The sequence below is a fragment of the Podarcis pityusensis genome (assembly GCF_964106645.2).
Source record: "Podarcis pityusensis genome assembly, chromosome: 6".
NCBI lineage: Eukaryota > Metazoa > Chordata > Lepidosauria > Squamata > Lacertidae > Podarcis > Podarcis pityusensis.
Window position 1 is genome coordinate 16,321,114 of NC_138030.1, and position 17,484 is coordinate 16,338,597.

The following is a 17,484-nucleotide window of genomic DNA, read 5'->3' on the forward strand; positions in this document are numbered from 1 at the left end:
GCTACGCCATTCAATATTATTGAATTGAGTTTATCGTATACATACATATACTTGAACAAAAGAAGAAATTGGAAAGCATACTCTTAACCAGGGATAGGGAACCAAAGTCTTGGGGACCAAATGCAATTGTCCAGGAATCTGTCTGATGCTCAGGACTCTCTTTAGGCTATTCCCCTCCCCCACACTGGGCCACACCCACTTTCTCCAGGCCACACCCCTCACTGGCCCTGCTCTATGACCTCATCAAGTGCTATTCTTTGAGCAAAAAATGCCCCTTGCTTGCCTTGATGGAGGAGAAAGGTGTGTGCATGTGTCTGTGTGTCTGACTTTTGCACAGCTGGATTGTAGCCTACTGTATCAAGGTTAAGAGTCTCATCTTCCCACTTTTGCTTCTGGACTTTTCCCCTGCTGGCATGCATCCCCCGGAAGGAATGGAGCTCTCAGATGGAAAAGGGTTCCTTCCCTCGCCACGCTCCAAACTAAATCAGTAAGTTCACTGGAACCAACATTTTCTTCGTTGACATCAAACAAATGAGGAGTCCAATTATTTAATCCTCTGCAGTTTAGGCACCAGGAAGTAAATGGTGTAAACATCCTAATGGATCAATAATTTCAATTAAAACCAGTGACATTAATTTCACTGAAGCAAAAGTCTGAGTCACTCTTGCAGCGTGGGACTCCAATCATATTTGCAGACAGTGCAATGAAAGATCTGTCAGCTCCAAAAAAAACTATATGAATCAAATCCACAGTTATGTCACCCCAATTATTGCTGGTTATCTTGCAGATGGGTAAAGAAGACTTGAAAGTCTTACACTTTTGGTCTGTTTCTAAAAAGGCAAGTGCCAGTGTTCAAAAGTGTGTGGAAAGAGCACGTTCTGACCTAGGTGCCCAGAGGGGGAAGATGATAGCAGCTTCGTCATGAGCAAAGTGTAATCCATATATTCTCAGAAACACCCTTCATGAATTTCTTTACGTTTCTATGTAGCCTGTTACCTAAAGAGATGAGTGGTACAGCGGTAAACAAAGCCCTGAGTCATTTTAGAAGCGTGGGCCCTGGCCATACTTGCTGATGACTCAAGAAAATGAAAGTGGAAAGAAAAGTCCATCAACTCCACAAAAATTAATCTAATCCCCAGTTAGTCACTCCAATTATTCTTGGTTATCCTATGTACTGTACATATATGAGAAGAGGCCCCAAAAGTTCTACACTGTGGTCTGTCTCTGAAAAAGGCAAATGCCATGTTTCTGCCTGGAGGGGGAAGATGGTTGCAGCTACTTAGTAATGAGCTATATGTAACCTGTACATGCTCAGAAGCACTCTTCACAAATTCCTTTGCACTCTGTGGTATAGTAGTAAATTTTCATAATGGCTCCAGCTGCAGCCACAGTCCTAATAAATGTCTATAGGCATGTCCCTCAGGGAAAGTCCCAAAATGCAGGCTGCTGAATGGATAGGGGTAGATAGAGAACAACGAGCACCAATATATAGCATAATATCCAATTTATCAGGACCATCAGGACTGCAATTCTATGCATAGTTTCTTTGGAGCAAACTCCACTGAACTCAGTAGAGCTTACTTCTTGCTGCAAAGGTTGAACCTGTAAAACACACAGAACTTAAAAAAAAGAAGATCTTCAGCCAGCTGACAGGCAATATTTAAGGCAGTGGTTTCCAATTAGCTAAGTACAACAGTAGGATTGCCATATTTCTAGAAGTAAAATTCAAAAGTTCTTGAGATTTTGGGGAAAATGAAACTCAAAATTGCCGATTTTTGAAATTTTTCTGGAAGCTATGGCAACCGTAACAGCAGCCCCCCTGTTTTTCAAAAGCCAAGCCATTAACCCACTATTTTTGAAAATTTTGATATCTCTACAATAGTTTTTGTTATGTGAATGGTGCAACAGACACCCTGGGTGGGTTATGTAGGACAACTGGGGTTCACAGACCACCAATTGGGAACCACTGATTTGAGGCATTCAATCAGAAACGAAAACAACTTACGAAGAAGTGTAACCATTTAAACTGCATTAAAGAAAAGGGAATAAATACTGTAACCAGCTTCACCAGGATGATTCCCTCATCCTATGGCCTTCCTCTATGCTAATCTGTTGAAAACAAACTTGAAAGCCTCGCCGTCAACTCATTCATTTTCCAAAGCAAGAAGGCTCCATCAAATAACCTGCTGCTCTCATTGTTGACATCATCACTCCTGCTATGGAAAAAGTCCCACGCTGAACTCCCTAGCATTCTCCTTCTCCCTTACTACTGCCTGAGACCCAGTTCAAATCAAGGCCTTTCCTTTTGAAACTAAATGTAAAACGTAGATGGGACCACAGCCATTTCCTAAGGTGCCACATTGTAAACGTGAACCATTCCTGGCAGATGTCTGCTCCTTCTTTTCTTGGGAAGGAAATTCCATAAGGCTCTCAGTTGTTTGTTCCAGTGAGCAGCTCAGTTTAAATTGTCATCTTATAGCACAGACAGCATTGCTATTGCTGCTTCTCTCAGTAGATCAAGAGAACAATTGCTCCCTTTTAGAACATTATATTTTGTGTTTGAGTATTATAATCATCTTGCAGCCTGATCTAAACACGTTGACTTTCCAACGAGTTCTCGGTGTGAGTGCTCAGAACTGCAGCCTTAACTGGCTTTTCTAAAATACCTTGCTATTTCCATTTGCCCACATATGATTTATCTCCCTGACCTTTTCCACTCTCATAACTTTCTCGAAAACCTCCCCAGTTTGTTGACTGTTGGTTTTACTGGCGCAGAAAGTTCATGCTTTAATGTTTTTCTTTGAGACACTGCCTTTGCTGATATCTGATGCATTATGCATTAAGTTTCTGACACAGTCCGCCCTGGGAAGGTTCTGCCCTGGAAGTTGTCATCTAAATGTTCTATATAAAGTAACTGGATTACTTTCAATCAGCTCCTGTGCTGATTTGGATCAATGCAAGTCCATTTAATTAAGCTCCGCCAATGAAGAATAGAAAGGAAATAGCCAATGGCATGCATTACTTTAAGCAACTTCCCTTAATTGTCACTAGTAACCGGCAAATCATTTTCCACAAAATTTAGTGGGGAATAACTACTCTAAAGGCTTAAGCACTGAGTCACTGAGAAGCAGTAAATTGGAGTTATCACCTCACAACCTAGACTTTTAAAATACAGGCAGCTGTGTTTCCTCTTGTGAGGCACTAAAGGGGCTACAGGCAGTGCTTTTTTTCTTTAAAGGGGTACAGTGGTACCTCCGGTTGCGAACGGGATCCGTTCCAGAGGCCCGTTCACAACATGAAGCACCGTATCTGCGCATGTACGCAGCGTGATTTGGTGCTTGTGTGCATGCGCAAAGCGCGATTTAGCACTACTGCGCATGCGCAAGCAGCAAAACCCAGAAGTAACCCTTTCCGGTACTTCCAGGTCACTGCGGGATGCAACCTGAAAAAACGTAACATGAAGCAAACGTAACATGAGGTATGAATGTACTCTCATTCTCCTACTCATATTTGAAATACTGCCCCTCAATGAGTTCAAACTTAGATTCACAAAATATTTAGGGGTATGTGTACTCCCAGAAAAAAGCACTGGCTTCAGGAACCCTTGGCTCTCTGCACAACTGGCCTTGTAGGATGATGAGCCATCAGGCCTACAGGTTGGAGCATACTCCTAGAGAATGAAGGATGGTTAGTGTCTCTTCCATTCAAGACTGGGCACTATCTCTCCTCAACAGGAAGGGATGTAAATGCTTCCTTTTGCACCTAGGACTTTGCCTTGATGATGCAAAATCATCTCTAGGTCTTGGCCTGGTTTCTGGTCCTGACTTCACATGAGAACAGTGATTGACAGGAATGCTGTAGCTCTCTGTATGGTAGAAAATCCGCTTTTCATGCAGGAAGTCTGAGGTTAATCTTCAGTACAGTGGTACCTCGGGTTAAGAACTTAATTCATTCTGGGGGTCTGTTCTTAACCTGAAACTGTTCTTAACCTGAGGTACCACTTTAGCTAATGGGGCCTCCTGCTGCCGCCCTGTCGCCACCGCGCGATTTCTGTTCTCATCCTGAAGCAAAGTTCTTAACCCGATGTACAATTTCTGGGTTAGTGGAATCTGTAACCTGAAATACTGGCCAACCACTGCCAGTCAGTGTAGAAAATACTGAGTTAGATGGACCAATGACACCAGCATGAGTGGGATGGATCCAAGCCAGTTACAGCCTAAGGCAGGAATATGAAACAGGGAGAATGTCTTGCTGAACACAAAGCTGCTACTTTGAGGAAGCACCCCTTAGCTTTGAGCTATACCACCAGGCGCTGGCTGAAAGTTACAAGCTGTCCTGGATAAATGCAAAACATACTATTGTTTGAGAAGTGTTCTGTTACAATAACTACAATGGAAAGGGCCTCCTCAGTGGTGGCACCCCAGCTGTGGAATACTCTTCTCAAAGAGGCTCACTTGTCACCTTTCTTGTGGCCTATTCGATACCAAATATTTATTAAAAGTGCCCGAGGCCGCACACATGAAAGTCATGACAACACATTAAAAGATAAAATACACAGAATAAAAATAACAGACTAAAACCAGATTGGTTATCACAACTTGCCAAATGTTCTCCAATGAAAACCTATCTGACTAGGTAAATATATAATACACAGGCACTTATATTTGGTTGTAAGTTGCTTTGGACTGCCTTGGGCACCTTAAAGCAAGTAAAAATTTAATCAATATAATAATAATAATAATTTCTTTTTTTCCAAAGGAATGAATAAGTATTTATTTCTGTTACGCACACTGTGGAAATCCTTCCAAAGGGAAATCATTCAACAGAATGCCAAAGATGACCAAAGCAACGCTTAACAATTCAGACACTTGCAGAAATATGTCTGCTATCTCTGTTCTACAATCCTAAAACAGGCTTGGCAAACATGATCAGCTACAATAATAACTTTAATAACTTTTAACTTCTTTCAAGAATAAGAATCATTTTTTTTTAGCTCATCTGACACATGAACCATCATCTCTGAGGCATGAAAGCACTTTGCAACTTTTCCCAAGATGCTGCTTCAAGATTAACTTTTAAAAAATATTCTTTTGTAAATCTTCAATGACAGCTAGCGGTTTGTCTTGGCAAATTTTCCGTTATGATGTGGCTAAAACATAAATCCATGGAATCTTGGGGGAAAACATGGCCTGGAATTACAAATTACACACCACTAAGAGTCAGCACAAGCAGGTCGTGCAGAAAAGCATCCAACACGAGCACGGTGAATTTAAAAATCACAGTGTGCTCTCTCTCACGCACTCTCTCAGTTTCCCCCTTGGTTCTCTAATAATTGCAAAACAGGGAAATCAAACAAATGGCCTGTCAAAAAAATTGGCAATAGAAGAAAGTCCTAATTTACATTCTAAAGATGGCGTGTGTTGAAATACCAAGAGATAAATAAAACCCCTGTACATTTGGGGATTGGAAATTAAAGCAAGTCTGAATGACTTGTGTCCCAGCAAGCCAAACACAGCATACTAGCCACATATTATCTTCTGTAGGTGCCTCACACACACACACACACACACACACACACACATCCTGTATTTACAGTCCCGGATAAACTGCAAAATCAGATCAGTTATTTACACAGCCAAGCTGCAGTTGGCTTGAAAGATTTCAAGTTGTGCTGCTTAATGATTGTCATGGACTGGTTGGGCACAGGAGAATGGTGAGAGAAACTGTTAAGTTGTGGGTGAACATATCAGACGACACAGCGATTCTTCAAACAGCTCTTGCTTATTCACAGACCCAGAACAGAACTGAACTGAAGGGTTCAGCCAGCCTGCTTATATAGAGCTCCACTACAACGCAACTGTAACAACTTTCTGTAACTATCCAATCACTGAACGTCACTTTCAATTCCTTATTGGCATATGTGGACCTGAGTGAAAACTATCTACAGTATCCCCCTGCTGGCCCAGGGTGAGATACATAACAGAAACCAGGTGAGGAAGCCCCAAGGGAAGAAGGCTCCAAGACATGGGGGAGGGGGGACGATGCTGAGTGGTCAGAGGGAGAAGACTGGGAGGAGGTGTCAGAAGCTGAAGAGGTAAACTGGGTTTGCTGGGAGAGTCTGTGGCAAAGAGAAGTCCAGAATCAGAAGCAGGAGAGTGGGGAGGCCAAGAGGCAGAGAGGAGTCCAGCTGGTGAAGAGGCACAGGTGTCTCCTGCTGCTGCTGCAACAAGCTCCCCTCTCTCCTGGTCTCCCAGAACCAGGAGAGGCATGAAGAGGGCAGAGTAGTTAGCTTCACACAGGCATAGTCTCAGATTACTTGGGGGGAACCCGGGGGAGGACAGGATTTAGGCAGCTGTGGAGGGGCAGGGACCTTCAGTCTTTACAACAAGACCTGCTAGAGATGAGTTGCTGTGCTCAATAGACATGACACTCCTGTGCAGATCCCATTTTTGCTAATCAAGAATTAACTCCAACTTACTCAGTGTAATTTACTGCTGGCTCGCTCCTGTCAATGATACTGGCAAAGAAGATGAAACCAGGTAACTGGTATAATGTGTAACACACTAAGAGGGGCACTATTCTGAGGGAGATATGCCTTTCTCTCCTGCCAGTCAAGAGATTAGCAGATTACATGAGAAGAACCCTGATGGATCAGGCTTAAAGTCTAGTTTTCACAGGGGCCAACCAGATGCCTATAGGAAGCCCCAAACCCCTCTCACAGTTTCCAGCAACTGGTATTCAGAGGCAAACTGCACTGACACGGCCCTGAATGCTCCCTAACAATGGACCATTACTGATCCATGCTGGATTTGTCAGCGACTGGACATTTACTGCCTTATTATCTCAATGCAATTTGGGTAAGTGGGGGCATAGAAGGAGCTACTGGGTGGTTGTTCTTATGTCCCCTGGTGTATTGTTTCAGAAAGGTTTCAGATACAGGCCACCTGCAGGCATGTGCAGCAAGGATCACTGCACATTTAACTGTGGAATAGGTGTTGGGGGTCAGGGAACAGAAGACACTATGTTTTAGAAGTACGACACATTTGAAAAAACACAGGAATCTAGCAAAATGCTATCAACAAAAAGAAATTTCTGATCAAAGAGCAAGCGAGAGAATGAATATAACAGAATAAGATAGAAACACAAAATAAACAGGTGGGTATAGTGGGTGATAAAGAAGTTAGACCTGGCCATTAATAAGTATTAGAGTGGAAGAATTTGACAGTAATATCAAATAAAACAACCCAACTTTGCAGGGAGTGCCCAAAGGGAAAGAAAACAAACTAATGCTCTGCTTAACAGAAATATGTACAGTGGTACCTCGGGTTAAGTACTTAATTCATTCTGGAGGTACATTCTTAACCTGAAACTGTTCTTAACCTGAAGCACCACTTTAGCTAATGGGGCCTCCTGCTGCTGCTGCTGCTGCTGCTGCTGCTGCTGCTGCGCCGCCAGAGCACAATTTCTGTTCTCATCCTGAAGCAAAGTTCTTAACCCGAGGTACTATTTCTGGGTTAGTGGAGTCTGTAACCTGAAGCGTCTGTAACCTGAAGCGTATGTAACCCGAGATACCAGTGTATAGGATTGAAAGACAAGAAACAACTTTAATGTTCAGATAAATTCCTGCATGATCACAAAATCCATGTGGTTATTTTAGAGATGCAACCGTTTTGCACACACCTGGGAATGGGGCTGACTAGCTCATGGAAGGTACATGAGCTCAATTAATCTTGGTGCACTGCAAGGTCTGGTGAGCATCAGCTGGGTGCCTGGTGCCCATAGCTCTGTTACTGCCCCTTTGGAAGTCTGTAACTCCTTAACTGTCATTTTATTGGTCGATAAAATTGTAATCATTGCAGAAGCAGCAGGACAGGGAAGTGGGGAGCAAGGTAGAATTCAGAGTCCTCTGCCAGAAACAGCAGTGGGTGGCTCTAAACTGGTCTGTGAACACATTTGGCAGCTTGCATCCAAGATCAAGCCCTGCCAGTTCCAAGTCTTGTCCTCAGGTTGCCCCATTAAAGAGGATATCAAAGATGCAGGAAGGAAGTCACTATGGAATGCTCAGGTCTTAGCAGTTCACACTCTATATATAACAGAAGCCTCTCCGCCTGGGATTCTTCTTCATGTTACAATTGGTGGGAAAAGACGGTGTTATTTCTGAACACAAGGACACCCCCCCCCCAAGTATGTGGCAGTGGATTTTGACAAGCCATACAAGGTTCTCAGGACACCTGCAAGGATGATACAAGATCTAGCAGGAAAACCGTAGGAGAGGCAGCCAATGGAATCACCCGTAATTAGACTGAAGCACTGGAAGAGAGAAATGGTGATCATTTTACAAATAGTAGAATGAGTATGGAAGGATGTAATATAGTAGCTCATCCCTTCCACTGACAATAGAACAGGAAGCAGTGAGTTACAGGAAGGCAGATCTAGGTAGAGAGCAGAAAGTGCCCTTTGGATTCAGTTTTCATAGTCCAGATAAATAACTTTATAATATATTGCATAGGCAACATAATATTGTGATTACAGATCATTCAGTCTCACAAGCATATGTAGCATGTGTATTGCAGACCCTCCAAGTGTCCCTGTTTTCCAGGGACACCCCTGATTTAGAGAAGACATCCCAGTTTCTTATTTGATCCCAGAATGTCCTGCTTTTCCTTAGGATGTCCCTACTTTCATGGGAGAAATGTTGGAGAGTATGGAGTTATCCAGCCTCCAAGCCATCTGAAGGCAATCCTGTACAGTGGTACCTTGGGTTAAGAACTTAATTCGTTCTGAAAGTCCGTTCTTAACCTGAAACTGTTCTTAACCTGAAGCACCACTTTAGCTAATGGGGCCTCCTGCTGCCGCCGCGCTGCCACTGTGCAATTTCTGTTCTCATCCTGAAGCAAAGTTCTTAACCCGAGGTACTATTTCTGGGTTAGTGGAGTCTGTAACCCGAAGCATCTGTAACCCAAGGTACCACTGTATAAGGAAGGTTTTTTTAACGTTTAATGTTTTGTGTTTTTATATACAGTGGTACCTCGGGTTAAGTACTTAATTCGTTCCGGAGGTCTGTTCTTAACCTGAAACTGTTCTTAACCTGAAGCACCACTTTAGCTAATGGGGCTTCCTGCTGCCGCCGCGCCGCCAGAGCACGATTATTAACCTGAAGCACTATTTCTGGGTTAGCGGCATCTGTAACCTGAAGTGTATGTAACCTGGAGCATATGTAACCCGAGGTACCACTGTATGTTGGAAGCTGCCCAGAGTGGCTGGGGCAACCCAATAAGATATGTGGGGTATAAATAGTGAAATTATCGTTATGGAATGAGACATCTGAGAATTTCATCTGAGAAATGTTGGAGGGTATGGTATTGTCTAAACCAGGACAACATTAGGACAATGTTCCCAGCTGTTTTTAACTTATAATCAGCAATGGAGAACAAGCATTGGAACAGGAAGTGTTTAATCCTCACCCCCAGTGTTATTTCCCAGCTGAAATATTCTCCTTCAATCACAGAATCATAGAATAGAGAGTTGCAAGGAACACCAAGGATCACCTAGTTCAACCCTCTGCGATCTTTTTCTCTCCAGAAGGGCTAATAACAGCTTGCAGCAGGGGGTGGGATAATTTTAGTGGGTGAGGTGTTCAGCATTCGCCTTCCCTAGCTGATTTTAAGAGTTTTTTAAAACTACCTTGGCCCTTAGATTACATGCTGAAATTGAAGTAGAGGACCCAAGCCACTTCATGGCACATTCCATTTACTAAGGAAGAGCATTCTGTAGATGTTCAGAGGTATTTCACTTACGAGGGGGAGAAACTGAGTCATTGTTTGGGGATCCTAACCAGAAGGTGCACATATAGTTTAAATCATATAATTGATGTACTGTGTTTGTTTTTTATCTCATTTTTTTATTGTTTTGTTGCGGTTTTTTTAATCTGGATGCCACATTGGGGGGCCTTTTGGAAGTCAAAAGGCAGATAAAAAAATTTGCAGAATGATAATGAAAATGATGACAACAGCCGCCTTGAGATTCCTGGATTTTCTATAAGAATTTGGTATTTTAGAGAGGCAATGCGATAATTTTACTTTTCTTTGGAAGGAGGATGTGATACTATTGCTTCCATGGCAACTATTTTTTTAATTAAATGAATATGCTAATTGCCCGTTTCAAATGGAATGTAAAATTGCACTTTTACTAACAGTAAATAACCCAAATCAGATTTTTAAATTAGCCACCAGCTATCATTTCTGTAATTCCCTTTCCTGCTACATGTATATTCACTTACTGTGGCCTTCAAGCAAAAACTTGTTTATATATATATTTCAGCTGGCTCAAATGTTTAGCAGGACTTTGTATCCTGTCTTATCACAGATAACAAGAGTGAGGCTCATACCATTGGCTTGGATGGGACCAAATGCAATTAGTCACCTCTCCTCTCCCCAAACTAAGTTCATCAGTGGCTATTTTATAATTTCATTCTATATCATTATATAAGAGCAGGTACCTTGATTTCCTTATTTTCTTCTTCCTCATCCTTTGGCATTATGACTATTAGACTATGTGCCATTTTTAAAAAAAAAATCAATTAGAGTGTAATATATTTATATAATATATTTATAATGTCAAAGGAGAATGGATGAGGAAGGACAAAGGAAGAAGAAAATAAGGAAATTAAGGTACCTTATATAATATAATAGTGAATAACTAATCCTGGTTTATTTTCCTCAATTGTTAACCCACATTGAGCCATAATTCCCTGTGTCACATGCCAATGCTCTAAACAACTTGGGCCCCAAATATTTGAAGAAGTGTGTCATCCTACATCAATCTGCCCAGATGTTAAGATCAGCAGCAGAGGCCTGGTTGGCTGAGATGCCACCCTCCATGGTTCAAGAGGTGGTAGCATGTGACAGGGTCTTCTCCGTGGTGTCCCCCATGTTGTGAAATGACCTCCCCTATGAGGTCTGTCTTGTTCCATCAGTTATGCTTTTTGATGATTGGTCAAGTTGTACCTCTTTGGTCAAGGCCTTGGACTGAGGGGACATCTTCCTTCCTCCTCTTCCTCCTCCTCCAGTGTGGTCCTACAGTTCTGTGCTGTCATTTTGTTATACCAATATTGGTTATTTTTTCTGGTTTTTATACTATGATTTTAATTGTACATTGCTACTTATTTTAATTCTTACTTTTTTTGACCCACCATCATGACCAAAGAAGACTATAACATAAAATAGTAAACAAATAAATAAAGAGGACTGTGGCTTAATATGAGACAAGATCACACTGAAACCATTAGGAATAAGTCTTTGGCCTCAACACTCACCGTTCACACCCACTATTCCTATCTCTGATTCCATGTGCTTGTGATATTGTATTCAAGATCTAATTCCAGGGAGGCTAGAATGATGTTGTAGCAAAGCAAGTCATGAATGTTACAGATGTTTTAGTTGAGATTCGCTCTGGTTCAGTTGCTGCTACAGCACCGGAGAGTGCTACACGGCAGTGGCATCACAACATGACATGATGACATCATGCCATGTCACAACTTCACTAGGGCATGGCGCAGTGCATGCCAACGTTGGGCACCCACAGTGGGGGCCCAAGTTGGTGCCTCAGCCCTTCTGCTGCTACCTTGCTTCGTACTAAGCCATGGTTTCAATTAGGTTTCAATCCCAACCCAGCCTTGTAGTTTGTCTCTTCCAGGCAAAGCACAAACTGTAAGCCAAGAACAAAGTTTGGTTACAGCTTATGGTTTGTCTAAAGCAAGAGAAACTACAAGCCTGGGATTGGACAACATGCTAAGCCAACCATGGCTTAATTCACAGCAATGGGAACAGAGGCAGAAAGCAACCACAAACTCATCTCCAGGAGCCAAAGTGACATCCTCTTTCTCCCAAATAATGTCTCCTGGACTCCATTAATTCTAACTATTCTATTTAACTTTAAAGGAAATGCATAGCGGTACTGAATTTGTAGGTTTTCCCTTTTCCTTTCGCATCTCCGTAGGCATCCATGTTTTATTATAAGAAATAACAGCTTATAAATACATAGGTGAACAAATCAAATAGACAATACAGTTTGGGGGAGGGGAAATTTTTCCAATAGGTATCAACTATACAATAATAATAATAATTTATTATTTATACCCCGCCCATCTGGCTGAGTTTCCCCAACCACTCTGGGTGGCTTCCAACCGAATATTAAAAACAATACAGCATCAGACATTAAAAACTTCCCTGAACAGGGCCGCCTTCATTGTCTTTTAAAAGTAAAATAGTTGTTTATTGCCTTGACATCTGCTGGGAGGGCGTTCCACAGGGCAGGCGCCACTACTGAGAAGGCCCTCTGCCTGGTTCCCTGCAACTTCACTTCTCATATTGAGGGAACCGCCAGAAGGCCCTCGGTGCTGGACCTCAGTATCCAGGCTGGATGATGGGGGTGGAGACGCTCCTTCAGGTATTCTGGGCCGAGGCCACTGAAGGCTTTAAAGGTCAGCACCAACACTTTGAATTGTGCTCGGATACGTACTGGGAGCCAATGTAGGTCTTTCAGGACCCGTGTTATATGGTCTCAGCAGCCACTCCCAGTCACCAGTCTAGCTGCCGCATTCTGGATTAATTGCAGTTTCCGAGTCACCTTCAAAGGTAGCCCCACATAGAACGCATTGCAGTAGTCCAAGCAGAAGATAACTATAGAGCATGCACCACTCTGGCAAGACGGTCTGTTCCACACCATGAATTCAATATAAGGTGTCCTGGACAAAAATATAAGCACCTCTTTCCACCTGTATAATCCCTAAGCTCCCATCTAAACAAGCACCTGGTGGTGGTTTTTTTCTCATTACACCTGGTGCAAAACATAATTAATTAGCAATATAATGATAGCAGCAGCACTGACCATTTTGCTGTGTTTGTTTCAAACACTTTTTTAAAAAATGACAGCAAAGCTAACAAGGGTAACACCATAGATGAGCACAATAATCACAGAAAGCTTACCACACCTGAGGTGACAATTTAATGTGAACTGTACCTGAGGGCCCTAGCACACGGTACAATTTGGCATATTTCATTATGATCTTCACAAGGCATCATCTGTTTGAAACTTTTAATAACTAGCAAGCTTTATCTCCTTCTCCCAACAGGCCACCTTTCCACATTTACTGTACCATTGGAAGTGACTATTCTGTGGCTCCTTAACTTTCTTTTATATAGTACATCTTGTAGAGTAAATTGAGATTTCAATCATATATACACACACACCTATATATATATATATATGTCTTTTCTTACATAGTTATAAACCTTAAGCTTCAGCTGTGTTTATCCTACTTTTTATGCGGCTGTTAACAAAGATTATTAACAAAAGTTATTAACAAAAAATATCACAAAAACTTTGGACTTCCTGTCAATTCCCATGTATGCTTTTATTCTAATATTGAATACCTACCATTATTAATCTATTCTTTATATATTTTCTAATACATTCTTACAACAATTTGTACCGTTAATCTTATTTCTCCTATATTTCTTTTTCCAAGGTCATTCAAATGCTGCCATAGATGAAAAACCATTGGTATATTTTTGTACACATCTCTTGTATTTATCCCATTCCTAGTGAGAACTCTAGGAGTCAACTTGCAATTCAGATCTGAAATTCAGGCATCACCTATTTTTCTCTCTGCTCCTTGCCACATGAGACACCTTAGTTATAGGTTCTTTATGAGCAATCTCCAAGATCGGTCATAGTTCTCATTTCGCAGATGGAAGAACCAAGGCAGAACTATAGTGAGCTGCCAACGTCTATCAAGTAAATTCATCAATGGGTGAGAATAGAAACATAAGAAGCTGCCATTGGTCCATCTTGCTCAGGAACGTCTACACTGACTGACAACAGCTCTCCAGATTTTCACATAAGAGTCTCACATAGCACTACATGGAGATGCCTGGGACTGAACTCAGAATCTTATGCAAGCAATGCATGTGCTCTACCATTGAACTATGTGCCTCCCTCAAATTTGAACCCAAGACTTCCAGAACCCAGTCCTAATATGGATCACTGTAGTTCAACATTCTGTGGCAGAGAGCATGATGGCGGAGTTAAGACTATCATAGGTTTGCTACATAAACCTCCACGAACCTAGAGTACAAAATGGAACAGAAGTGTAAATAAATGAAATAATTGCTTAAACGTAAAATGTATAGCCAAACCAGGAAATTAAGGCATCATTTTCTGTTGCAATCAATAAGGCACCGGTCTAGAGATATATCTTTAAACACACACATGTTCCTGCAAGGTATTTCTTCTACATACACACAAACACACACACACAAACACACACACACACACCTTCCATACCATGAAACTTTGTGAACATTTATAGCCAGCACTTCTGTACAATATCAACCCCACTGGAATAGTATAGGTTTCTGTTTCCTCAAACTCTCCAACCAAGTACAGAGTTGCATGCTCACTTAGCACACTAAAGACTGTGGCTTTTTTTAGGTACCAAATGTTGCATGGAGGGGGCATCCTTGGTAACATTTTGACACCGAAACTTAGACCTAAAGATGCATTGCAGAGGCTTCCGACAAGTGCCATGTATGTAAGAAATGACATCCTCACATTTGCACCTGTATCCATGCTGAGCAATACACATTTGAAAGGAACATCTAATATTTAGTCAGGTAGCAAGACATGTGTCCCTTCAAACAGGTGATTTGTTAATATGAGACTATGATATTCAAGAACTGTCATTCCAATTACCTACACACTGCACTTGTCACACTGCAGCCAATGTGAATTTTACATATTTGTCACATTGCGGCCAATGTGAATTTTACATTCCTGTTGTAGCTTGATGTCTGCGCCAGCTAATGCAGCCTGAGATCCTATACACACTTAATGGGGTGTAGTATGGAGTCAATGGGATTTCAGTCAATGGGACTTAATTCTGATTGGACATAGATAGGACTGTCCATGTCCACAGTAGCACCCTTGCATGTTGGCTCAGAAACAAATGCATTACTGCTGCCTGTCATCAAGGCATATTACGTTGTTGATCATTATTCAAAAAAATTATATCTCTGCTTTCTTTATCAATGTTCAAGGCAGCATAGGAATGTAAGGAGCTGCCTTATACTGACTCATACCATTGGTCCATATGGTTTACTGTTGACTCTCCAGGGTTCCAGACAGAGATCTTTCCTAGCCTTACCTGGAGATGCCAGGGGTTTCACCAGAGACCTTTTGCATGCAAAAATACCACTGAATTTACTGCCGCGGCATATTTATTGGGGTGTAAATGTCACTGGATCCTGCAGGGCTTATTTCTGAGCGAGCTTGTCCAGCATGAGGCTGCTTATCTCTAAGGTGCTACAACACTCTTAATCTGCCAGGAAGTTCGTTTGGGCGAGCCCCATTGAAATGAATGGGAACTGCGCATGGGCACTGAACCACTGAGTCCTAAAGTCTGCTTGCTGCCTTCTCTTCTGAAAGTGAAAAGTTAAGAGGGGATACTGGCTGACTAGGAGATCTCTTAGACAATTCTAACATGATTGGAGAAGAAATTTATCTAAGCACGCTCATAAATCTTCAGAAATGAGCCTCACTTCCACAAACCCCATAACAGAAGAGTTCTGTGACATTCCAAAGCTTGCTAGTTTCTCCAGACACAAACACAGCTAAGGCACTGGAAAGATAGCATTAGAGGCAGTGTGGATTTTGCAGGCTTTCCTTCCCTCCACCCCGCTTGTATCCGTTATCGAGAAATGTCCTTTGCACGGCACTGCAAGCTGCTTCTATATTTATAATGCACATATGGCAGTGGAGAGAGACCTGGAAAAGGACTGGCCCTTTGCACAGTCAAAAATAAAATAAAAATAAAGCATGCAACCTTGTTTTCCCTTTCAGATCCTCGGACAACCGCACACAACGCACGTGGCCAACGCTGTGATTAAACAACACCAACCCATTGATAAATCAAACACGGTACAATAACGCCAGTGGAGGGTTTTGGTTTGTTTGTTTTTCAAAAAAATAAAAATACTTACTCCTAAACGTCTGCTCCTTATCTTGACATACCCTTGCTTCACTATGTCGTTAAAATTGGAAGCCATCCTGGACGGAGGGAACAGAAGGAGCGGAGTTGTAGCAAAGTTGCAATGCAATCCAGTTTGGGTTTGTGGGCTTGGGTGCTGCTGCTGTGTGTGTTGGTGTTGTTTTGCTTTAAATCCCCCCACCGACCAGCCTTCGGAATATATCCTCCTCCTGACCCAGAAACTCCCCGGCAAGAGTTTTGTTGCTGCTGCTATCTTTGAAAAAAAAAAAAAAGGAAGGAAGGAATCCACTTGGGAAGTGAGAGGAGAAGAGTCAATGAGAGACGGAAAGCTCTCCTGCTGGATCAGCTGACGAGAGAGGCAGACAGCTCGCAGCTGACTGGCTTGTGCGATGAGATCAGAGAATCAGCCCAGAGAGAGCTTCCCCCTCCCCAAGCCTCGTTCCTTCCTCCCCTCCCCGGTTGTGGGCGGCGAGATCCGCCCTCACTCGCTGCCTGGGTGAAAGAAATGTTACACTTATATATAACGACGTTTGTTTGCCCCCTTCTCTCTTTGGAAGCGGGTGGGGCTGCGCCGGGAAAGAAGGGCTCGCCTGATTGTGGTCCAGGGATGAGGATACCTGTGGACCTCAGTCCAGATGTTTGCTGGACTGCATCTCCCATCATCCCTGACAGCTGTCTGTCCTTGGCATTAAAAAAAGGGGGCGGCAAGAAAATCGAGTTTTAAGCTGGAGCTCATGGAGACTTTGTGTTGGCACCTAATTGGTAGTAGCATCAAGAGTGAACTCCTGGAATATGGGTGCCCCTGAACAGATGCAGAGGGCATTTCCGCCAACCTAAAGAGGGTCCCCTGGACGCGGGTGGCACTGTGGGTTAAACCACAGAGCCTAAGACTTGCTGATCAGAAGGTCGGCGGTTCGAATCCCCGTGACGGGGTGAGCTCCCGTTGCTCAGTCCCTGCTCCTGCCAACCTAGCAGTTTGAAAGCATGTCAATTTGCAAGTAGATAAATAGGTACCGCTCCGGCGGGAAGGTAAACGGTGTTTCCGTGTGCTGCTCTGGTTCGCCAGAAGCGGCTTAGTCATGCTGGCCACATGACCCGGAAGCTGTACGCTGGCTCCCTCGGCCAATAAAGCGAGATAAGTGCCGCAACCCCCGAGTCGGCCACGACTGGACCTAATGGTCAGGGGTCCCTTTACCTTTACTAAAGAGGGTCCCCAGCTATCAACAGTGTCCTCTATTCATTTGTTCGTTCAAATACAAAAGTGTATAGTTTCTTATAGGTGCTGTTATTATTTTGTAGTGTATTTTGTTGCTCTTTCACCTGGCGGACAGCGAGAAGAATTTCTGTTAGCGAGTGGCTATGTAAACGCAGGACATAAAATACGGAACAAGTACCTAAAACATACTAGGCTCTGAGTCAGAACAAGAATAAATGAA

At 42.7% G+C, this 17,484-nt stretch overlaps 1 protein-coding gene across 2 annotated transcripts in view; it reads right to left on the reverse strand.

Moving 5' to 3' along the window:
* Window positions 1–16,432, reverse strand: part of DOK5 (docking protein 5) — a 55,578-nt gene extending 39,146 nt beyond the window's left edge. The window contains exon 1 of one of the 2 annotated variants that reach the window (XM_081011543.1): window positions 16,041–16,432. In XM_081011543.1, the coding sequence (XP_080867669.1) occupies window positions 16,041–16,106 (66 nt within the window). In that variant the 5' untranslated portion in view covers window positions 16,107–16,432. The remainder of the gene's footprint in view (window positions 1–16,040) is intronic. The other variant, XM_081011542.1, reaches the window with a different exon arrangement.
* Window positions 16,433–17,484: the final 1,052 nt, after the last annotated feature.